Genomic DNA, 21,607 nt, shown 5'->3' with positions numbered 1-21,607 from the left:
TCAGGTCAGCTTCTTTCCATGATCAGTCACAATAACAGAGAAAATCCTATAGGAGCAAGTAATATTCTGTATCAAACTAGGACTTGTGCAGGCAAGATGTGATTTCCAAATACATTTGTCTACAGTTTGTAGCCATAGTAGGGCTGGAATTGGATGTTCTAATAGCTAGGTGGCCAAGGTAATGAAATTCTTGCGGTAGGATGCAATAGAGTGGCGTGATAGGCTGATTATGGCCAAAGACTATGGGACAAAATTATGCAGGGTTTCATTAATGGTTTTCCAATGTCGACTTCTCTCCTCGGTCATGATAAAATGGCATACACAATGTAGGTGCTTATTAATATTTAATGTTCAAGATAATATCCTATCAAACTTTTAAAACTTTTGCCATATAATGACTTTTAGGTTTTTTAAAAAAATGCTATGGGTATATTTGCCCAGGTTTTGGTTTGAAATTTCCAAAAATTTTGGACCCCAGCGTGAAACTATTTCGCTCAGAAAAAAATAGAAAAAACAATTTTGATCAAAGTTTACTCAAATGCGGTCAAAATATTTTGAACTTTCCTAAAATCCGGAAATTTCCGGCACTCCCAGTAGATTTATGCCTAAGGAAATTGTGTGCCCTATATTTGTCTTGGAAAAATAATTAAACTAAATTTTGTTCTAATCGTTAAATATTTATGACCAGGTTTCTCTACATACCCTTGAAATATTATCGAAGGCTTGAAACACATCTCCATATTTCTAGGGTCTGGTACACATCCAACATGTGAGGGTGTATTTTTAAAGATAGGTAGAGTACATCATCAATTTAGGATTTAAGTTTGGTGGGCCGCACCAGTTATCCATCTGGTCGCATGTGGGTCTCTAAGTAAACATGGTGTTTATGTACTTCCTTCATCCCAAAATATACAACTATGTACTTCCTTCATCCCAAAATATACAACGTCGATGACTTTTTACGTAACATTTGATCATTCATCTCATTAAAAAAATAGAAAAATATTATTTATTTTGTTGTGACTTGTTTTATTATCAAATAAACTATAATCTTAACTTATACTTTTATATATTTATACTAATTTTTAAAATAAGACGAATACTCAAAATGTTACGCGAAAAGTTATCGGCGTCATATTTTTGAGACGGGTGTAGTTCTATATTGGAGAAATATGAAACAATCGAAGCACTGATCTACACAATACATGCATTCCAAAATACGAGTCTTATTATGCTTTGAATTTATTTTTCACTTCAAGCACGAGCCTACCTGTTACATGTAAAATAGTATGATTCCACTTATACAAATTACTTGGAATCCCAAATTCACCTAAATAGCAGTTTGTTTATTTAATATTCTTTTACAAAATGACACCCCCTTCATCCATAAATATAAATGATTATAGGTTATTTGGCAGAGATCAAGGTTAAATAAAATAACAACTTTGATGCCCACAAAACTTTAGTTGATTGGGAAAGATCATGCGTAGCGATCGATGCGCCGATGCAATTAGTAGTGAGCAATATTGGTTGGATTGAGAAAGTGGTACTTCAAAATTCTTTATATTTACAGATAAATTTTAAATTTAACCTCACATATTTTGTATCTGTGGACGGAGGGAGTCCCGAGGGAGTAGTTACAAAATCTCCACGGTGTTCGCTTAATTAGATTTTGCATTTGTTTTAGAAAAACAAGATTGGTCCTTTACGAGTAGTGTGGGGCATGGACCAAAATAGGCACGGAAAAGGTCTTAAGGGAAACATGATCATGGCGACTTTGACATTTGGTGAAGAATCTCTGGAGTTGGCAATAGGTCAGACAGCGTGACAGGCGTATGTTGTTCACCATTTTGAGCCGACGGAAAGTTTAGAATGGATAGTTTAGTGGTATAGTAAAAATAGTAAAAATAGTATGGATAGTTAGTATGGCCCCATTATCACCTTAAATTAATAGTCCAGATCCACCCTCCTTTCACCACGAAAATATAGGTAAAATATGCTATATTTCATTTTAAAACAAAGAAAGCACATATTTAGCTGGATTATGCCACAAGGCTATATGAGTTATGGATGGACAGCCCTTCGATGTCGCCTGAGCTAGTGAACTCATATAGTAGGACACTGTTAGCAAGAAAAAAAAAACAAAACATCACCGCATAATTAAAGAGTATTGGTCTCCAGATCTCAATTATTAATTTGTGAGCTCTACTATTAATAAAAAAATAATCTACTACTAATCGTTAGACGGTACTACCTCAGTTTTAAAGTATAACAACTCTCGACTACGAATTTAGACATATGCTTGTTCAAATTCGTAGAAAAAAATATTTTAATTTAGAATAAAGGGAGTAGTATAAATAGATATAAATGATAAAAAAAATATAAACAGATATGATCCATTGAAAAAATATGGAAAGTCTGAAATATATTTCAGGTGAGTGAATACTTTGAAATCTCAGCCGTTTCTTCTGCCGTTGGATGCATAATAAAGGGTGGATGCTAAAAACCCGCAAAACCAACTGGGTGTATTAATGGATCTGTTTGCAGGCTCGTTAAGCATGTGACAAGGCCAGAATATACAAGAAAAAAGATTGGGCTTTTTGTATTGCCCTTGTCTATGGGCTAGGCTTTGTGTGCATTGTCGGCTTTATGGGCTTTGTGAGCTGGGCTTTGATCTTTGGGCTTTTTATGTGCTAAAAGTGTGCTTTTGTGGGCTTTGCCCGTGTAGCTACATCTATTGGGCTTTCATGGCTACAATCAGAAATCCTAAAATATAACAAATTATAACTATAAATTTGGACAGACAAGTATTTGTTCAAATTGATAGCTAATAAAAAGCTTACTATATTTTAGAACGAAGAGATAATTATTACTATATGATAAAAAAAGGCCTTTCAGATATGCAAAGGATTATTATCTTCAGTCATGCTCCGATGCTCGCCCTCTTGTTATAATGATATTATCAGTTCCCTTTTCGGGCATGTTTTTTGCAATTTTCCGATTCAACATCCTCCCAATCCCACAGATAAAAATTCATATGAAATTCTCAATCTGCATGAACATATCCTATCCCCTTTTTATGTTTGAAATATCAGCCCCGGTGCTTTGTTTTTCGCTAGTTTTGGATGAGAGAAATTAACTTGTAGTACCTGATTTGCTAGGTTCAAATTACATTATCCCTCCACCATAAAATAAAATAAAATGTTCTATATACGAAACTGGACGTAGGTTATGTTCACATTCATACTACCACCGTTCCAAAAAAACTTGTTCTTTTGAGTTTTCGTTTGTAACATTTGACCATTCATCTTATTCAAAAGATTATAAAACTATTATTTATTTTGTTTGTGACTTGCTTTATTATCGTAAGTACTCTAAGTATGACTTTTTTATATTTAAACTATTTTTTAGTGAGACAAATGATCAAACGTTAAAAAAAAAATCAAAACGATACCTAATTTGGGGGAGTATCTATAAAAGTTGACTAATTTAGGGAGGGAGCTACTAAATTAAAATTCAGATTAAATGCTTGCTACTATCAAAATTACACTTTACATGACACCGAAAACGTTGCATTAAAAAAAAACAATTACCCCGGGGCTTGTGCTGTGTCAGGTGTGGGGCCCACTTGTCTGTCGTTGCTCGCTGAGTCCGACGTGGACTCGACGCGGCCACCCTTATCCCTGCGCTTTTTCCAGCCTACGTGGCATGGATGGGTCCCACACGCACCATCTGCACTGCACTTGCCAATAGTCCATTTATCTCTTCTTTTTTTTGTTTGTTTTCTCTTGCCAGAGAGGACCAATAATTTGTGGCCACGAATCCATCGAGGTCAATAGTTTGGTTAAAAACTAACAGAAATCAAATCTCACAAGCATCAATTTTGTAGAGAAATTAAAAGGAGATCTTTTAACCAAGCACTCAATCCCATCGTCATCATCTCCATGAATTTCTAATCGTACAATCGCATCAAGCTAGTGCCCAAATTTATTGGACTGAAAACGAAATTACCAACTGAACTGAAAAAAATATATTTTTTCAGCATGGTTGAATTATTTTGCAAAACGTATATGTTTTAGTTTTTATGGTACATGTATTTTCCGTCTCAATTCAGGTCCCGTCGCTGTCTCCGGTTTGGAAATTTCTTTGATTGTCTGCTATACGTATTTTCACGAATTGTGATTATCCTAATCGTTCAAGGGAACATGTGGTTGATTTTGTAAACTTAATCGAAGTTGGTCAAAATCAACTTTTAGTTTGCACGAGAGGTTATTTATTGGTCAACAGTATGTAAAACGGTTTATTAAAACTTTGGTCAGGTCATGAGAACATGCCTTTTTTGACATTGATGAATAAAGTCATAAAGATGCTACTTATCACTAATTTACATCACAAAAGAATTACCGGCCCCAACAAAATAATAATATAAGAAAAATACTTTTTCAGAAAAAAGAATATAGATATGATTTTCATCGACCCAATCGAAATATATTAAAATAAAGCTTCACCTGAAACATTCTAAAATAACATGTTTTCGTAGCAAGAGAGCGAGTATGTATATATTTATAATTAAAGCATGTCCCATGGTACAATAATCTCGAATTGGTGGTTCAAGAATTTTGTCAACCAATGATGACACCTAATCGGAACAAAAATAAAAACATGATACTACTACTACTCCCTCCGTCCGATAATATAAGGGATTTTGAGTTTTTAATTGCAACATTTGATCAATCGTTTTATTCAATTTTTTTTTCAAATATAAAAAACGAAAAGTTGTACTTTAGATAATAAAGTAAGTCACAAATAAAATAAATAATAATTTCAAAAAAAATTGAATTAGACGAATGGTCAAACGTTGTAAGCAAAAACTTAAAATCCCTTATATTATGGGACGGTGGGAGTACTTAACAACCCACAGAAATATAAAATAAAACTATAAAAGCAAGGAAAATATCTGGAGTAAGGAAATAAAAACAAGAGGCAGGAGAAGCTTTACACACAAGCACAATAGACTATATAAAAACAAAAAAAAACAAACAAATAATATAATAATAATAATAATAATAAATTCCCTTTCCCTTCAAAAGAAGAAGCAGAGCGACCTGCTTTTCAAGAAGCCATGGCCGCCTCCTCCTGAAATCGCCGCCGGCTTCCCTCTCCGGCTCTCCCCCACCTAGATGCATGGCGGCCGCCGGTGGCGCGCCGGCGACGTGGCGGTCGGCGGCCTTGGCGATCTGCCTGATGCCGGTCGTCCTGCCGCTGGCGCTCCTCTGCCTCCCGCTGCTCTGCTTCGCCGTGACCGTCGTCCGGTTCCGCCGCCGGCGGCGGCTGAGGATGGCCGCGAGGAAGGGGAAGGCGCCCGGCTGCTGCTTCGTCGACGGGGAGGAGCGGACATCTCCGGAGAAGGAGGAGGGCGGCGGGAGCCGCGCGGCACTGCTGCTGCAGTATCTGGAGGACCAGATGGAGCTCGTCGGCGGCGGCAGCGGCGGCGAGGCGGAGGAGGGCAAGAAAGCGTCGGCGCCAATTGGAGACGAGCATCACGAGCTTAGCTAAGCTTGGAGATCAAGATTAATTTTACGATTTTTTTTTTGTTGTTGTTTGATTGATGATATGCTCTGCTTCTTGGAGGAAAAAAAATTCGTTACATGCCCAAAAAAAATTAAGAAAATATTTCCTTTTCTTTGCTCGAGATTTTTTTTTTTGTTGCTGCAGTAGTAGATATATATTATTAGGAGAGGTGTTGTTGAGAGCATGTGATCTAGGAGTATTTGATTAGATGATTCATGCAGGTGATGCCTGACAGCTTCATCTGTTAGACAATTGGATTGGGAGTTGATTGTTCCTCTGCCCTGTTTATCCTCTGCTTTTTTTGCTCATCTGTCTTCTTGTTTCAGTTATTAAGCCTAAGTATATCATCTGATCCTATAGTTGCAGTTTTTTTTTTTTGCAAGTTAGTTGCAGTTGTTGAGGGCTACTCTTGATTAGTACTCCCTCCATATTTGAATGTACGACGCCGTTGACTTTTCGACTAACGTTTGACCATTCGTTTTATTCAAATTTTTTATGTAAATATGAAAATATTTATGTCATGCTTAAAGAATATTTGATGACGAATCAAGTCACAATAAAATAAATGATAATTGTATAAATTTTTTAAATAAAACGAATGGTCAAACGTTGGACAAAAAGTCAACAGTGTCATACATTAAAATATGGATGTAGTACTAGATTAATTGTGCAGGTGATGCTTGATAGCTTCATCTATTAGCCAATTAGACTGGAAGTGTTTTGTTCCTCTGCTGTGTCATCCTCTGAACTTTTGCTGTTTCAGATCAGATCAGATCCTAGTTATAATTCTTGACTGAGCTTCAAGAGAAAGGGTTTGATTTTTGAGTGTAGTGATGTAGATACAGCTATTGTATCGATGGTGTGTGATTCAGAGCTGTGAAGTGTAGATCACCAGTTCATCATCTGTCTTCTGCTACCTGACTCATAATAGTAGAGAGTGAAATATAAACAGCCGTGTTTCTGTATACAAGAGAATGATGTGTCCCCTTCATCTTCTTGTTTTTTCCACCCAAAAGAATCAAAATTATACAAATGGAAAAAGAAAAACAAGGCGATCTTTTTTTTTTTAGCTCACATAGCCCCAAACGAAACATACTTTTCATTTACAGTTAGAAGATTTTTCATGTAGCTCTCAAATAGCCCTCACCCTTTCTTCTCACCCAATAGAAAGAGGGGCTACCTGCGCTTGTTCCGACAAGTCTGAAAATGAGTTGCTCTCTAAGAGCAAGTTTAATAGTATAGTCCACTACTAGCTCCAAATCATTTATAGCCAATGTAATAGCTAATTCATACAATAGTTGCTTACTATACTATTAATATCTGGTCCCATCTATCATACACACATTACATCTTGAAGTCCGTGCTGCAGCTGGCTATAGACCTATAGCCCGCTGCTATTCTCTCTCTTTTTTTATCTTATTATAAAATATGTTTATAGCTGGCTTATTTTGTTTTCACTTTCTGCAATGGGATCAACATCAATACATTTTATAGATAACTTTTGGTAAAATTCTGCACGAAACTCAGCAATAACAAGGTACACCGTCGGTTTTATATTATTAAGTCATTTCAATTTTTTTTTCTATTCAAACTTTTTTAAGTTTGATCAGAAAAGATATAGCAACATTTCAAACGCAAAACAAATATATTATCATAATATATATAATGTTATATTCAATGAAACTAATTTGGTGTTATAATATGTTACTAACTTTTGTTATAAACTTGGTCAACTAGTAAAAAGTTGTAATATGAACGAAGGGAGTATTTCATATAGCTGCTTGCTAATGTAATACATATAGAAAACATAGCACTGAAACATAGTCGACGACTTAATTTAATTTTTCGCAGAAAAGCATATAGCAATCAAAGATCAATTAAGCTCCATGTAAATCTGTTACTAATTCTCATAATAATTCCTGGCTTACTTTGATGCAACGATAACGATCAGTATCACCTCCCAATTATCTAGACAAGATCATCGCCTTGCACCGGCGAGCTGTTCGACGCGGACTCCGGCGACGTCGACGGCGGCGACTTCGCCGGGCAGCTGATGATGTCGCGGGCGGCGAAGTAGTAGCCGAAGAAGGCGGCGGTGGCGACGGCGTCGAAGAAGATGACGGCCATCCCGGCGGCGGCGCTGAGGTGCTTGGCGACGGTGAAGGCGACGAGCGCGACGTAGGTCACGCGGAAGATGCCCGCGAGCGCGCCGATCCCGGCGAGGAAGCCGACCCACCCGGCGAGCGCGCCGCACGTCGCCGACGAGAGTGCCCACACGACGGCCGCCGGCTCGCCGCCAGCGCGGCACAGCGCCCACACGCTGAGCGCCACGCACAGGACCGACAGCGAGGAGAGGCCGCACGTGGTGCCGCAGTCGTCGCCGCCGCCGACCTCCTCCTCCCCGGCGCCGTGCCCGGCCTGTTCGCCCTGAACAGCACCACCGGCGTTGGCGGTGGCGGCCGCGGCGGCGGCGCGTCTGTCGTCGTCCAGCTCGTCGTCGGAGTTGGCCGCGACGGCGTCGTAGGCGGCGGAGTCCATCTTGCGTGGTGGCGTTGGTGTTTGGTGCGACATCTTGGCGACGAGAACGAACAAGCTAGGGCTACGTAAAATTATACTATGAAATTAATTGCTGGGATTTACTAGGGTCTTAATAATCGGTGGATAAAATTAAACCCCGGAAAAAAGGTAGTAATAATTACCACGAATATTTCGGGATGATTTCTTCACCAAAGTAAAGTAAAGATTGAAATAGAGATGGATTCGGTAATCAATTCTAAGGGTTTCCATATTTCAGAACGAATTAACATTTTGAGATTTCGGTCCCTACGACTGTGGTTTTCTTTTATTTTAGCTGAAAAATTCAAGATTTCTTAAGTTTAGTAAAATTTATTAAGGCATTTTTTCTGTACAATTTTGCATGCAGCTAGATTAAAAAAAAGGATAATAGGAATGCAATCCAGCCTTTACAGTCGTCCGTAATAAAAAAGAGGGCAGAAAAAATGTCACGCAAAAAATAAAACGCCATCGAAAAAAAGGCAAAATTTGGATCGGTTTCTCGGTGACGTACTTTTTGGTTTTTTCACACACGCGTCGACGTACTTCCCGAGTCCTGCGGGAGTCCTCAGGTTTTTCTGCACGTATATATCCTATTCACGATCACAATTTGATTCGATAAGTTTCAAGATTTTTTTTTTCCGTTGGTAGAGATAACATCCATCCAGAAATCGACCGCGTCGGTGCTGATCAAATGCGATGCTAACAACCCACTAAACTTTCCTTGAGCTGAGTCTGCCAAATAAAAACATGAAGCAAAAGCCTCATTGTGACCTAAACTCCTCTCGTCACCTAGCTTGTTGCTCCCACCAAGCGGCCAAAGCCAATCAATGTAAGCCCATGACGTGCTCTCGACTATCGTTACTTGAGGCGAGAGAAAGTTTCCTTGCATCTATCCATAATATTTAAATTGGTTCAACCAAACTACATGGTTAAACCCGACTAGCTCTCTGCGTCGTCCAAATAGTGTCAAGTCTTAATTTCAGTGACTCGTACACCGGTGTCGCCTCGGTAGCGGTGGCTGCCCCGGTGCAATGGTGGCAGCGGTTGTAGATCGCGTAGCCGAGTGATGAGGCGGAGTAGATCGTGGCGAGGAACAAGGTCGTTGCCTCGTTGGCGAGGTGGGAGTGGGCGGCAGCGGCGACGACGGCCAGGAGGAGGAGTGACGAGACGCGGAGGAGGACAGAGAGGGTGGCGGCCTTGTCCCGTGACACGGCGGCGGTGCAAGAAAGAGGCAGCCGCAGATCACTGGCGACAGCCTCCGCATTGCCGCGGGGAGATCTTCGCCGTCGCCATCGCCACGGGACAGGACGAACGCGATGGCCGAGGCGAATAGCAGAGACGGGACGCACATGGCGGCGCAGGGCAGCGCCACCACGGAGCTTCCCTTTGCCTTCTCGCCGCCGTTGGGCGGCGGCCTCCATGTTAGCCACCTCGACCATAGGCTTTTGATGATGATGTGTACACGTAAGGCCCACTTATCTTTTTCATCGCTTATTATCGCGTACAGTTTTGCTATAAATCTACTAACGAACTCCTTCCTTTTTTAGGAGAAAATTTTTCCACAAATGTATAGATAGTCCCTGTCGCGTACGTGGATCACTTTTCCAGCATTCCTACAGGGTTCTTGGCCCGGCATTACCCAAATGGGTCAGGCCTCATGGACCCCAATAGAACTCTTGAGCTTAGTGATTAAAAAATAATTTATGAGTAATTTTTGTATGTGTGTCTTTAACGGCTAAAAAGTTATTGCTGAAAAAGAAACTACGTTGAAAAAACATCAAAATTAAGTTAATCGCATTATGAGTAAACTAAAAACCGACCGCATTAAGAGCTCACCATGACAAAGGCATTGGAAAAGATTGATAGGTTACTCCTCTTCGATTTCCCTTCCATCCCTTTAAGAGAGAATTAACAAAATAAGGCCTAAATCGAAAAACCAAGTGCTCACCCCTATGTGCACATGAAGTAGTTCAAGATCAATCCCACACAACACAACACCAAATGCATTCCGCCGCCCCCCGGCCCGGTGCCACCCAAAAACCTTTCATCCATAGTACACAAGCTAACCAACATATCAGGTGAGAAAAAGAAACATCAACATATTGGGACAAGAAAATAAATATCAGGAAGTTGAATAATGACGGTGAACTTCTCAATAGTTGGGAAAACGCCGGGGATCGGGTGCCCAACGTGCATAAGAAAAATCGCCCTCCCCCCCAACACACATGCGCGTGCGCCTCCACCTGCCTCCCACGCATCCCCACCACTGGCGTCCCATTGAACAAATCCCCCACATATTACGGAAACGCCCTATTAAGGGAATCCGTTTCATTTTTTTTTCCACCAACAATGTTTCAGCTAGCACTACTACAGAAACCTGGATTGGTGCCGGTTGGGAACCCCCGTTAGGTGTCGGTTTTCCCAACCGGCACCCCACAGGCGGCACTGATGACTAGTGCCGGTTGTAGAACCGACACCTATATCATATATAGGTGCCGGTTGGACACCCCACAACTGGCACCTAAGAGGTTCCACTAGCCAAAAAAAATGGCTCGATGCATCGGCTCGAGCAGCTCCCCATCACCAAAATTTAGCTCCCCATCACCCAAATCTAAGAACACATCCATCAACATCCATCAAGAACACATTTCTCACAATATCACCATCCACCCAACAACACAAAGAGGCAGTAGTGAATCAACAATAACAACAACAACAACAACAACAACACATTTTTGTTGCTCGCCGCATCCAACAACACATTCAACAACAGCACAAAATTAAAAACCAACAACAACACATTCACCACGCTGACCGTGGGGAGGCTGCCCGTCGCGCCGTGTGAGGAGGCAACCCACCACGCCCGGCTTCCGCCACCACCAAAGTCCACCACGCCCGGTCTCCTCCACCACCACCATCGGATCTGGTCGGAGGAGGAGGGGCTCCGGCCTCCTCCCCGAGCTCCGGTGGGGAGGGGCTGTGCTGGATCTAGCCGTCCCTGAGCGCCGGTGGGGTGGGGGGCGTGCCGGATCTGGCCATCCCCGAGTGCCGGTGGGGTGGGGGCGTGCAGGAGTTGGCCTCCCTGAGCGCCGACGGGAAGGGGGTGGGACGGAGAGGAGGAGCGGCGGCACCGGATCTGGCTGCCCCCGAGCAGCAATTGCCGGTGGCCTTCCCATACCGCCGCCCCCGGTGGAGGAGGAGGTGAGGGGAAAGGGGAGGAGAGGGAAGAAGAAAGGAGGAGGAGCGAAAGAGAGAGAATGAGCGGTGGGGGGAGGCGTTGTGGGAGAGGAACGAAAGAAGATAAGGACGAGATAAAAAAAGTCGTTCTCGCTTCCTCCGCTCGGCTTGGCTCGGCTCTATTAATGTGCCGGTTCTAGACCCAAAACCGGGACCTATGTGTGGGGCCTGCCAACGGCTAGTGTGAGAGGGAGAAGATTAAAGGTGCCGGTTTTGAGTCTAGATTCTTTGACACAGGTTTTAGGTGTTGGTTTCATTTAAAAACCGGCACCTATTTGGACATAAAGGTGCCGGTTTTTGAATATGTGGCGCATGGGGGTGGGCGCATGGGCAGGGAAGGCATTATAGGTGCCGGTTTTTGGTGTGCCGGCACCTATAGTGGCGACACCTATTTGCCTTTTTGTAGTAGTGTAGTGAACTCAGAATGTTTCACTATGTATAGATCAAATGTCGTCACTATGTATAGATCAAATGTCGCAGTGAATTAAAATATTCTTTTGCAACAAATCACATACATATTATGGAAATCCTCTATTAAACGAATCCATTTTATTTTTTGTTTCACAGAAAATGTTTCCCCTAGTGTACTCATAATGTTCCACTATGTATGGATCAAATGTTGCAATGAATTGTAACATTCTTTCGCTATTTGCTTAAACATTTTTTATATATGGTGAAACAACGCTCGATTTTTTTTTGAAAACCGTTGTTTCATACGCTGCAGCAAAATGTTTCATGAGGTGATTTGGTTGTGTTTCAGCTAAACATTTTTTATATATTTAGTGAAAAATGTTCGATCTACTTGGTGAAACAACGCCCCCGATTTGTAGGCGCCTCGCAATATATAGTTGAAGCTTTGCTAGCTTGGTATAAACAATTGAGAGATCGAGAACTTTACAATTCTACATTCCAAAGGAGGCCTAGGAGTAGCTCCAGTGTTTGGTGAAATCGATCGACGCGTGTGAAAAAAAATCAAACTGAACGTCTAATTAAGGTGGTTTAAAGATGGTTGAAAGAAAAAAGATAAATGAAAAGATAAACATGTAAAAGCTGGGCCCGTTTAGTTGCCCAAAAACTTTTCTCAAAAACATCACGTCGAATCTTTAGATATATATATGGAGCATTAAATATAAATAAAAGAAAAACTAATTGCACAGTTAGGTGGGAAATCGCGAGACGAATCTTTTGAGCCTAATTTGTCCATGATTAGCTATAAGTGCTACAGTAATCTACATGTGCTAATGACAGATTAATTAGGCTCAAAAGATACGTCTCGCGGTTTTCAGGCGAGTTATGAAATTAGTTTTTTCATTTGTGTCTAAAAACCCCTGCATAGTTTAACATTTATATATATTCACACACATACATGGCACGAACAATTTAAAATGTTCCAAATTGAAAGAGGGATGCTCACAATTAATTTAGACGTCAACAAAGATGGGACTCAAAATCGAATCAGAGGCCCATGACCCCTAGAGCAACGGCAAGATGGGCAATGGCCTGAAACGCTGAAGCAACCTTCTTGATGGGAGAGTCTGACGCTGGCATTTTCGTCGATCTGAGCAGGGCAAGCATCACTAGTTTCCCGCCCCACCAGCAAGCCGGAAGCGTCGGCTGCCGTCCGAGGTTGGCTCCTGTAATTGAGATATATCACACCAAAATGACATGAAAAAAAAGTGAAGATGTTTTGTATTTAGTTGTTGGTTGTTAATTGAAAGCATTTTACACCAAAATAGAACTGATTGATCATATGGAATTTCTGATATATCATTTATGTATGTACTCGATGCAACTAGCTAGGCCTAATACTTTATTCATGTGGATACTTAAAAAAATCTTTAAAATAAATCGATATATGGGGTTGGGATTACTTAGTTTTGAAATCCTGCATCCACCATTCTTGGATGCTCACAGTGATGGAGGCATGGAGCCAGAAATTATCAAAGAATAAAACTAAGTTAGACTCAACTAATCAGTTGTTCTTTTTTTTTATTTCCAAAATTTACATGGTGATTTGAGAGAATTTTAACAAGATTCGGGAAACAATCATATGGCTCAAAGTCCTAGATACATTGGACTGCCTCCACTCCTGGATGCGTATGGGCTACTTGTAGCAGATATGGTGGTACATATAAGTTACATTGCGATTAAATGGATCAAATATAAGTTACAATGTAATTATATATATATATATATATATATATATATATATATTTAGAAGAAAAAATATCGATAAATGTATAGCAAAATCGTTTTGTCATGGTGACTATATTGTCATACTTGTGATACGCAACAACTGACCTTATGGTGCACATGAGCTCATTGTAGTGGTCATAGACGGCGAGGGTGTAGCCGAGGACGCCGGCCATGGCTAAGCCGGTGAGCCAGTAGACGAAGAGGGCGACGACGAGGCTGTGGAGGACGACGCCGGCGATCATCGGGAAGATCACCCACCACATGCCCAATCCCGTCACGGCCATCGCCGACTTGGCGCCGTCGGCGACGAGTTCCCCGCGCAGCAGCGTCCCGTTCACGAAGGAGACCAAGCACAGGAAGTACGGGCCGGAGAACACCGCCACGTCAAACACCACCAACCCCACCGGCGGCGGGAACTCCGGCAGCATCATCATGGTGACGATCCCCGCGAACGCGGCCGTCCCGGCGACGATGAGGGAGAGGAGGCACCTCTTGGATGACTCGCGGTGGGCCCTCTCCGCCTCGGACTCGTACGCCGGCGGCGCCTCGGCGATGGCGGAGTGGTGGTGGCGGCGGCGCTCCGCGACGGCGTAGCCCAGCACGGCGGCGGTGTAGACCGTGCCGAGGAACATGCCCACCGCGCCGGTGGCGTCGGCGAGGAGGAGGAGGAAGGCGACGCGGACGAGGACGGCGGCGCGCGCCGCCGTGCTCCACGACACGGCGGCCGTCCACACGAGGAGGTAGCCGCCGATCAGTGGCGACAGCCTCCACACGGCCGCGGCGAAATAGTCCTCCTCTTTCTCAAAGCCGCCGCCGCCGCGGGGCAGCAGGGACGCCGCGGCGGCGACGAATAGCAGGGACAGGACGCACATGGCGACCTGGGCGGCGCGGGGTAGCGCCGCCGAGGCCGAGCTTGCCTTCTCCTCGCCGTCGTCGGCGACGGCGGTGGTTTCCATGTTAGCCGGCGCCTCGATCGTCAATTAGGGTTTTCGATAGCGAACATACGTACGTGTACACGTATTATGAAGATAACATAATTAATTATATAATAAAATCGAATTGCATACATATTCCGTATATATTCTGCATCAAAGCAATTCTTTTCTATGGAAAATCGTGTTGAAGTTTCTGCTTTACATATTCATGTGACTTCAAAAATTAATTAATACTTTGAGCAACCATATAAGATGGATGAGGCGTGATCAAATTCATATGGAAACATATATATATGATTTTTCTTCTTTTGTAGGGGGAAAAAAAATCCAAGCTAGCTCATCTACCCGTGTTCTGTAGTCAAATTTGGCACAAATTAAAGTATTAAAAAACATGCGTGGATCAGACAAATTAACTTCCAATCATACATCTTGCATATATATGTCTGGACCGAACAATCAACAAATTAGCGATCACATTCTTATAAAAAAAAACATATACACGTCTGGAACATGCCTGGAACAGCGGGAAACTATTTTAATCCCTCGAGGGGATGTCCCCTCGTTATTTGCATGTCCCCTTATTGCGAGATACAAAAATTGAATTTGAACTTGCATGTTTTTAGAGTAGTAATATATCACGCGTTAATACATCTTCTTAATTTTTTTATAAACATTTAAATGACATGAAAACAACGAGGGGATATCCACTCGAGGGATCAAAATCCACTCCCATGGAACGGTAAATCAAAATGTTCCAGGCTAAAAAAAGGTCGATAATTTGATCTATTGAAACTACACAATTAATAATTGAGGTCAAGAATATATTCATGGATCCGGCACATTAATTTCTAGAACAATGACAAGATGGGCAATGGCCAGAAACGCTGAAGCAGCCGTGTTGATGAGAGAGTCTAACGCTGGCACTTTCATCGATCTCAGCTGAACAAGAATCGCAAGCTTCTCGTCCGACGAGCAAGCCGGAAGCGTCAGACGCCGTCCGAGGTTGGCTCCTGTAAAATCACAGCTAAAATTAATCATATGAAACAGCAAGCAAGATGTGTGTATGGATTATATATATTGATCGACCGATCTTTAAACGTATTTCACAACTGACTCTCTGAACGTATTGTGACCAGGGATCGCAATTTCGGTCCCACCGGGAAGTGATTATCTCAACCAGAATTTTAGGTTTCTCTCATATTTTTGTGAATTTGGTCAAAATTTAGTCAAATTCAGTTAAATTATGCTAAAATTTCACAAAAAAAAATTCGGTCCAAAAATTACCAAAAATCCCAAAATTTCGGTAGAACCGAAATGAGCGAAGTTTTGGACGAAATTGAAATCGAAAACCCTGATTGTGGCTGTGTTTAATTCAACTTCTCACACTTGTGACTAGGAGCTAAAATTAGTTTCTTTTTGAAAAGATCATATTATATACTACTCCCTCTGTTTCATATTATAAGACTTTCTAGCATTACTCACATTTATAACGATAAGTCTTATAATATGAAAGACACCAACGGTTCGATTTTATCATTTACTCTCTCGTCTCCAAAAAAAAACCAATCTTGGTATGGATGGGACACTTCTAAGGACAACAAATCTGTCCCATCCACCTAGTACAACGAATTTGTCACATTCATGTCAAGGTTGGTTTTTTCGGGATGGAGGGAGTAACTTTGACTGGTATAGTTATGTTTAAAATTTTTCACTAGTCCATACGAAATTTCTATGGTCGAACAAAGACCTAATTATAATGGTGTAGATTTGTAGTTACCTTATGATGCGCATGAGCTCCTGGTAGTGGTCGTTGACGGCGATGGTGTAGCCGAGGAAGCCGGCCATGGCGATGCCGAAGAGCCAGTGGCCGTAGATGAAGGCGACGAAGAGGTGGAGGGCGGCGCCGGCGATGGCCGGGACGATCAGCCACGACGCGCCCAGGCACGCCATGACGATCCACATGGTGTCGCCGGAGATGAAGGACCCGCGCATCAGCGTGCTCGTCACGAACAGCGTCCAGCCGGCGAGGTACGGCCCCGACACCGACGCCGCCAAGCACAGCACGTCCGCCGCCGTCGGCATGCCGCCGCCGCCGCCGCCCTCCGCCGGTGCCTCCTTCCCCACCACCCATGACGTGAGGACGAGGGACGCGGCGACGGTGACCTTCACCAAGACGACGGCGACGAGGATGCCCTCCTTGCCGTGCTCGCGGCGGTCCCTCTCCGCCTTGGACTCGTACACCGGCGTCGCGTCGGCGGTGGCGTCCGACGGCGGGCGCCGGCCCGCCGCGTGGTGCCGGAGCTCCGCGACGGCGTGGCCGAGCACCGCGGCGGAGTAGATCGTGGCGGCGAACATGGCCAGCCGCGCGGGGAGTCGGAGTGGCGCCACCAGGGAGTCGGCGGCGTCGGCGAGGAGGAGGGAGGCGGTGACGCCGACGAGGCGGGTGGGCGTCGCCGACTTCCTCCACATGGCGGCCGTCATGAGGAAGAGGTAGCCGCAGATCACCGGCGACAGCCTCCACACGGCGGCGGGGAAGTTCTCTTCGTCGCCGTCGCCGCGGGGCAGCAAGTGCGCCACGGCCGCGACAAACAGTATGGACAGGACGGACATGGCCAACCATGGCGGAGATGGACAGCGCCGCCGAACTTGCCGCCCTTACCTCGCCGGAGGCCGCGCCGCCGGTGGCGGCTTCTACGTCGGCCTCCTCGTTCATTAGGGTTTTATTCGACTGCGAACACGACAGATAGGAAACGCTGATATACGAAGATAAATCAAATTCTTATAGAGTATAAAGTAAATTTCACAAAACTACATGTTTTATGGTTCAAGTTGTAAAAAACCACACATATTTTGACACTTGGCACTTAAGTACATATTGGTAGTTTAGTTTCACAAAACTACACTATCGATGAATGGATTTATGTGAGATGACGTGGTTGTTCTATCTAGGATGAGGACGTGGCATTATATTAATTTCGTGTGATGGCTGGTAATAGGGTGCCATGTCCTCGTCCTAGATGAAATAACCACATCATCTCACGCGTGAATCCATTTATTAATAGTGTGGTTTTGTGAAAATATACTATCAAAATATATGTACTTAAATGCCAAGTGTTAGTGTTTGTGGTTTTCTGTAACTTAGACCACAAAACGTATAGTTTTGTGAAATTTACTCTAGAATATATCGATAAATTGTTTTCTTGTGTAAATACAGTCGGATATATATATATATATATATATATATATATATATATATATATATATATATATATATATATTAATTCCGTATATATTTGCATCAAGGAAATAATTGTTGGGGTTTAGTTTATGAAAGCAACTGATGGAATAGTCAATAGTGGATGTGAAAACTGAAAACAAGATCAGAATATATAGCAGATCATGCATTGAGTTTGAGAATAGCTGAAAACTGGGTGTCTCATGAGGCAAAGAATTAGGGTTGGCAACGCGACAGGTCGGGACGGGTTAGGTTGGAATGCCCCCGCCCCTGCTCCCGCTCCCCGACTTCTCCCCCGGCCCCACAGAGGTGGTCGGGCGGGAAACATCACCCGTCCCCGCCCTTGCAGGGGACCCACGGGTAGTTAGTAGTAATTGTTTTCTTGCGTGGATCAAATCGGATTGTACTAATTACACTCAGTGTACATTTGCATCAAACGGTCTGCTACTTAATCGTATGAAAATCGTGCAGAAATTTTCTGCTCAAAATATATATATTCATGTGGTTGATTTCCAAATTAAATTAAGTTTTTTGAAAAAAAAAAAGTGCAACCATAGTTATATGGTTATGCGCATTGATTTCTTAGGGTTCCTATATATTTATTAGCGTACATGTGCCCAGCAAACTAAGATAAGCATGCGCCTATGTCAGCGTTCTTTAACATGATCAACATTTGTGACAGTGGCACACGTGTCGTCCATAATGATTCCACGTAATCTGAGTTCTTTTTTTTAATGAAACCGTTTGATTTAGCACATTGCATTTTTTTTTATGGTTTTTGCTTTCTAACATCTAAAACTATCGATTGAATTCTAAAAACTCAATTTAAATTCCTAAACATTTTAATTAGGATACGTCTCAGGCAGGAACCATTACCGGCTAATTAAGTTCTCTAGCAAAACACTACTCCCTCCGTTTCTAAATATTTAATGCCGGTGACTTTTTAAAATATGTTTGACCGTTTGTCTTATTTAAAAATTTTAAGTAATTATTGACTCTTTTCCTAGCATTTGATTCATTGTTAAATATACTTATATGTATACATATAGTTTTACATATTTCACAAAAGTTTTTGAATAAAATGAACGGTCAAACATGTGCTAAAAAGTCAACGGTATCAAATATTTAGAAACGGAGGGAGTATTAATTGACTTTGGACATAACGTTTAATCGTTTGTGACGTACTCCCTCCGTCCCAAAAAAAAGGCAAACCGCGGGTTTGCGTGCCAACGTTTAACTGTCCGTCTTATATGAAATTTTTTTATAATTAGTATTTTCATTGTTGTTAGATGATAAAACATGATGAATACTTTATACGTGACTTATCTTTTTAATTTTTTTTATAACTTTTTCAAATAAGACGGACGGTCAAACATTGGACACGGAAACCAGGGTTTGTCTTTTTTTGGACGGAGGGAGTAGTTTGCATAATATACGCTCACAAATCAATAAATTACCGATGTGCCTCATATTCTTTATAAGAAAATCGTAGAAATGTTCCAAACTAGCCCTCCCTCCGTCCAAAAAAAAGAATAGTATTTGTCCAGATTCATTATACTAGAATGCTATATCTACTAGATAGGTTTTTTATGGGGGCGAAGGGAGTAAAACGGAACAGCTATGGATCAGCTCTTCACTTAACAGTTAATTAAATAATTGGGGTCAATAATATACTCCGTATTCATGGCTCCGACACTTGTCTAGGACAGTGACAAGATGGGCAATGGCCTGAAACGCTGAAGCAACCTCCTTGATGGGAGAGTCTGACGCTGGCATTTTCGTCGATCTGAGCAGGGCAAGCATCACTAGTTTCCCGCCCCACCAGCAAGCCGGAAGCGTCGGCTGCCGTCCGAGGTTGGCTCCTGTATAATCACAGCAAAAAAAAAAAAAAGACATATGAAACGGCGCCAAACAACACTTTGTAGTATATACATTGATTGATTATTAATTAAAGATATTTCAGAAGAATATACAATTGTATATAATGGTGCATCTGTATATACTGCCTTAAAAGACTTTAAGTGGTGCTATATCACCCACTAACGGACGTTATAAAGTTGTGATCGAAAGGAATTAAAGCGATTTATATTATGTAATAAAGGGAGTAGTCCTTAATTACTCTATCCATATTTTATTGTATGACGCTATTATTTTTTAAGATACACTTGACCATTTTTTTTTCAAAAATTTTATGTAAGATACGCATTATGTAATTTTAATATACGTAGTATCATCTATTTTATTATGACTTGATTTATTATTAAATATTGTTTAAATATGATATAAATATTTTTATATTTATATAAAAAATTTAAAATAAAACAAATGAAGAAACGTTGGTAAAAAGTCAACGACGTCATATATTAAAATAATACGGAGTACAGGAAACACTTTTAATCACCTAGGTGGACATCCACCCATTCGTTGCATGTCAACTAAATAGGTATGAAAAAATTCAAAAAATTTGACAAGATAGATTTACATGTAATATATCACTCCTATAAACATGCAAGTTCAAAATCATCTTCTACAAGTTGTAACGAAAATAAAAAATCAAACTCTAATTAGTATACGTATATTCGCAGTTAAATTTATTATTTTCGTTACAACTTATAAAAGTTAAATTTTACGTTGCATGTTTGTGTAGTGATATATATCAATCTTTCTTGTAATTTTTTTAAAAAAATTTCATGATCATTTAGTTGATATGTACTTAATGAGTGAACATCCACTCGAGTGTTTAGAATCCACCTTCAGTACTTACCTATGATGAGCATGAGCTCCTGGTAGCGCTCGTTGACGGCAAGGCTGTAGCCGAGGAAGCCGGCCATGGCGATGCCGTAGAGCCAGTGGCCGTAGAGAACGGCGTTGATTTGCCGGAGAACGATGCCGGCGACGACCGGGACGAACAGCCACGACATGCCCACGCACACGGCGGCGACGCACATGGCGTCTCCGGCGACGAAACACCCGCGCAGCAGAATGCTCCTCACGAACAGGGCCCAGACGCCGAGGTAGGGCCCCGACAACGTCGCCGCCACGCACACCACGATCGACGCCGGCGACGGCTCGTCGTCGTCGTCGTGCCCCGTCGGCTGCGGCGGCGGCGCGTCGTTCTCGTTCGGCTGTAGCGACCACGCGAGGTAGGTGATCGCGGCGAGCATGGCCTCCACGAAGAAGACGATGAGGGCGATGAACTTCTTGCAGGTCTCGCGGTGGCGCCGCTCCGCCTGCGACTCGTACCCGGCGTCGCCTCGGCGGCGGCGGCGGCGGCGTCCGATGCCTCGGATGCCTGGTGGTGCCGGCGCTCGGCGACGGCGTAGCCGACCGCCGCGGCGGAGTAGGCCGTGGCGGCCAGCATGGGCGCCTCGCCGGCGAGTGGCCCGACCAGGGAGTCGGCGTCGGCGAGGAGGAAGAAGGCGGAGACGCGGAAGAGGAGGGAGGGCGTCGCCGTGTCCCTCCACACGGCGGCCGTCACGAGGAAGAGGTAGGCGCAGACCAGCGGCGACAGCCTCCTCACGGCGGCGGCGAAGTTCTCTTCGTCGCCGCCGCGGGGCAGCACGTACGCCACGGCCGCGACGAACAGCAGAGACAGGACGGCCATGGCGGTGCTGGGCAGCGCCGCCGACTTCGCCGGCTTCACCTCGCCGTCAGCGGCGGCGGCGGCGGCTTCCATGTCAGCCGCCTCGATCATCATATATTACGAACACACGTCTATATTGATATATATGAATGATGAAGATAAATAAATGGGATTCTCAATTGCATAGATATTCCGTATACATTTGCATGAGGACTTTTTCCTATTAAAATGGGTGAATAGTTAAAATGGTCCTCTAAGTTTTATCTGAGGCTCAGTTTAGTCCCTGATGTTTCA

General features: G+C 42.9%; 1 protein-coding gene and 1 pseudogene across 1 annotated transcript; one reads left to right on the top strand and one right to left on the bottom strand.

Moving 5' to 3' along the window:
• Positions 1–5,091: 5,091 nt before the first annotated feature.
• LOC127754191 (uncharacterized) lies at positions 5,092–6,054 on the top strand (annotated as a pseudogene).
• A 6,643-nt stretch (positions 6,055–12,697) lies between these two features.
• On the bottom strand, positions 12,698–14,223 carry LOC127755948 (uncharacterized). The gene is made up of 2 exons (XM_052281553.1): positions 13,666–14,223; positions 12,698–12,998 (listed from the first exon to the last, which is right to left on the bottom strand). Exons 1-2 carry the CDS (start codon positions 14,190–14,192, stop codon positions 12,809–12,811), a joined length of 717 nt encoding a protein of 238 aa, XP_052137513.1. The 5' UTR covers positions 14,193–14,223; the 3' UTR covers positions 12,698–12,808.
• Between the last annotated feature and the right edge of the window lie 7,384 nt (positions 14,224–21,607).

This window comes from Oryza glaberrima, chromosome 11 (assembly GCF_000147395.1).
Source record: "Oryza glaberrima chromosome 11, OglaRS2, whole genome shotgun sequence".
Classification (NCBI taxonomy): Eukaryota; Viridiplantae; Streptophyta; class Magnoliopsida; order Poales; family Poaceae; genus Oryza; species Oryza glaberrima.
This window is presented reverse-complemented; position numbering and strand designations above follow the sequence as displayed.

What these genes read in the sequence shown, in the direction of transcription:
- LOC127755948 (XM_052281553.1), bottom strand. Translation starts at nt 14,192, where the DNA reads ATGTTCCTCGGCACGGTCTACACCGCCGCCGTGCTGGGCTACGCCGTC. An exon ending in GAGCTCATGTGCACCATAAG is followed by an intron (nt 12,999 to 13,665) that starts GTCAGTTGTTGC and finishes TCTCAATTACAG; the next exon opens with GAGCCAACCTCGGACGGCAG.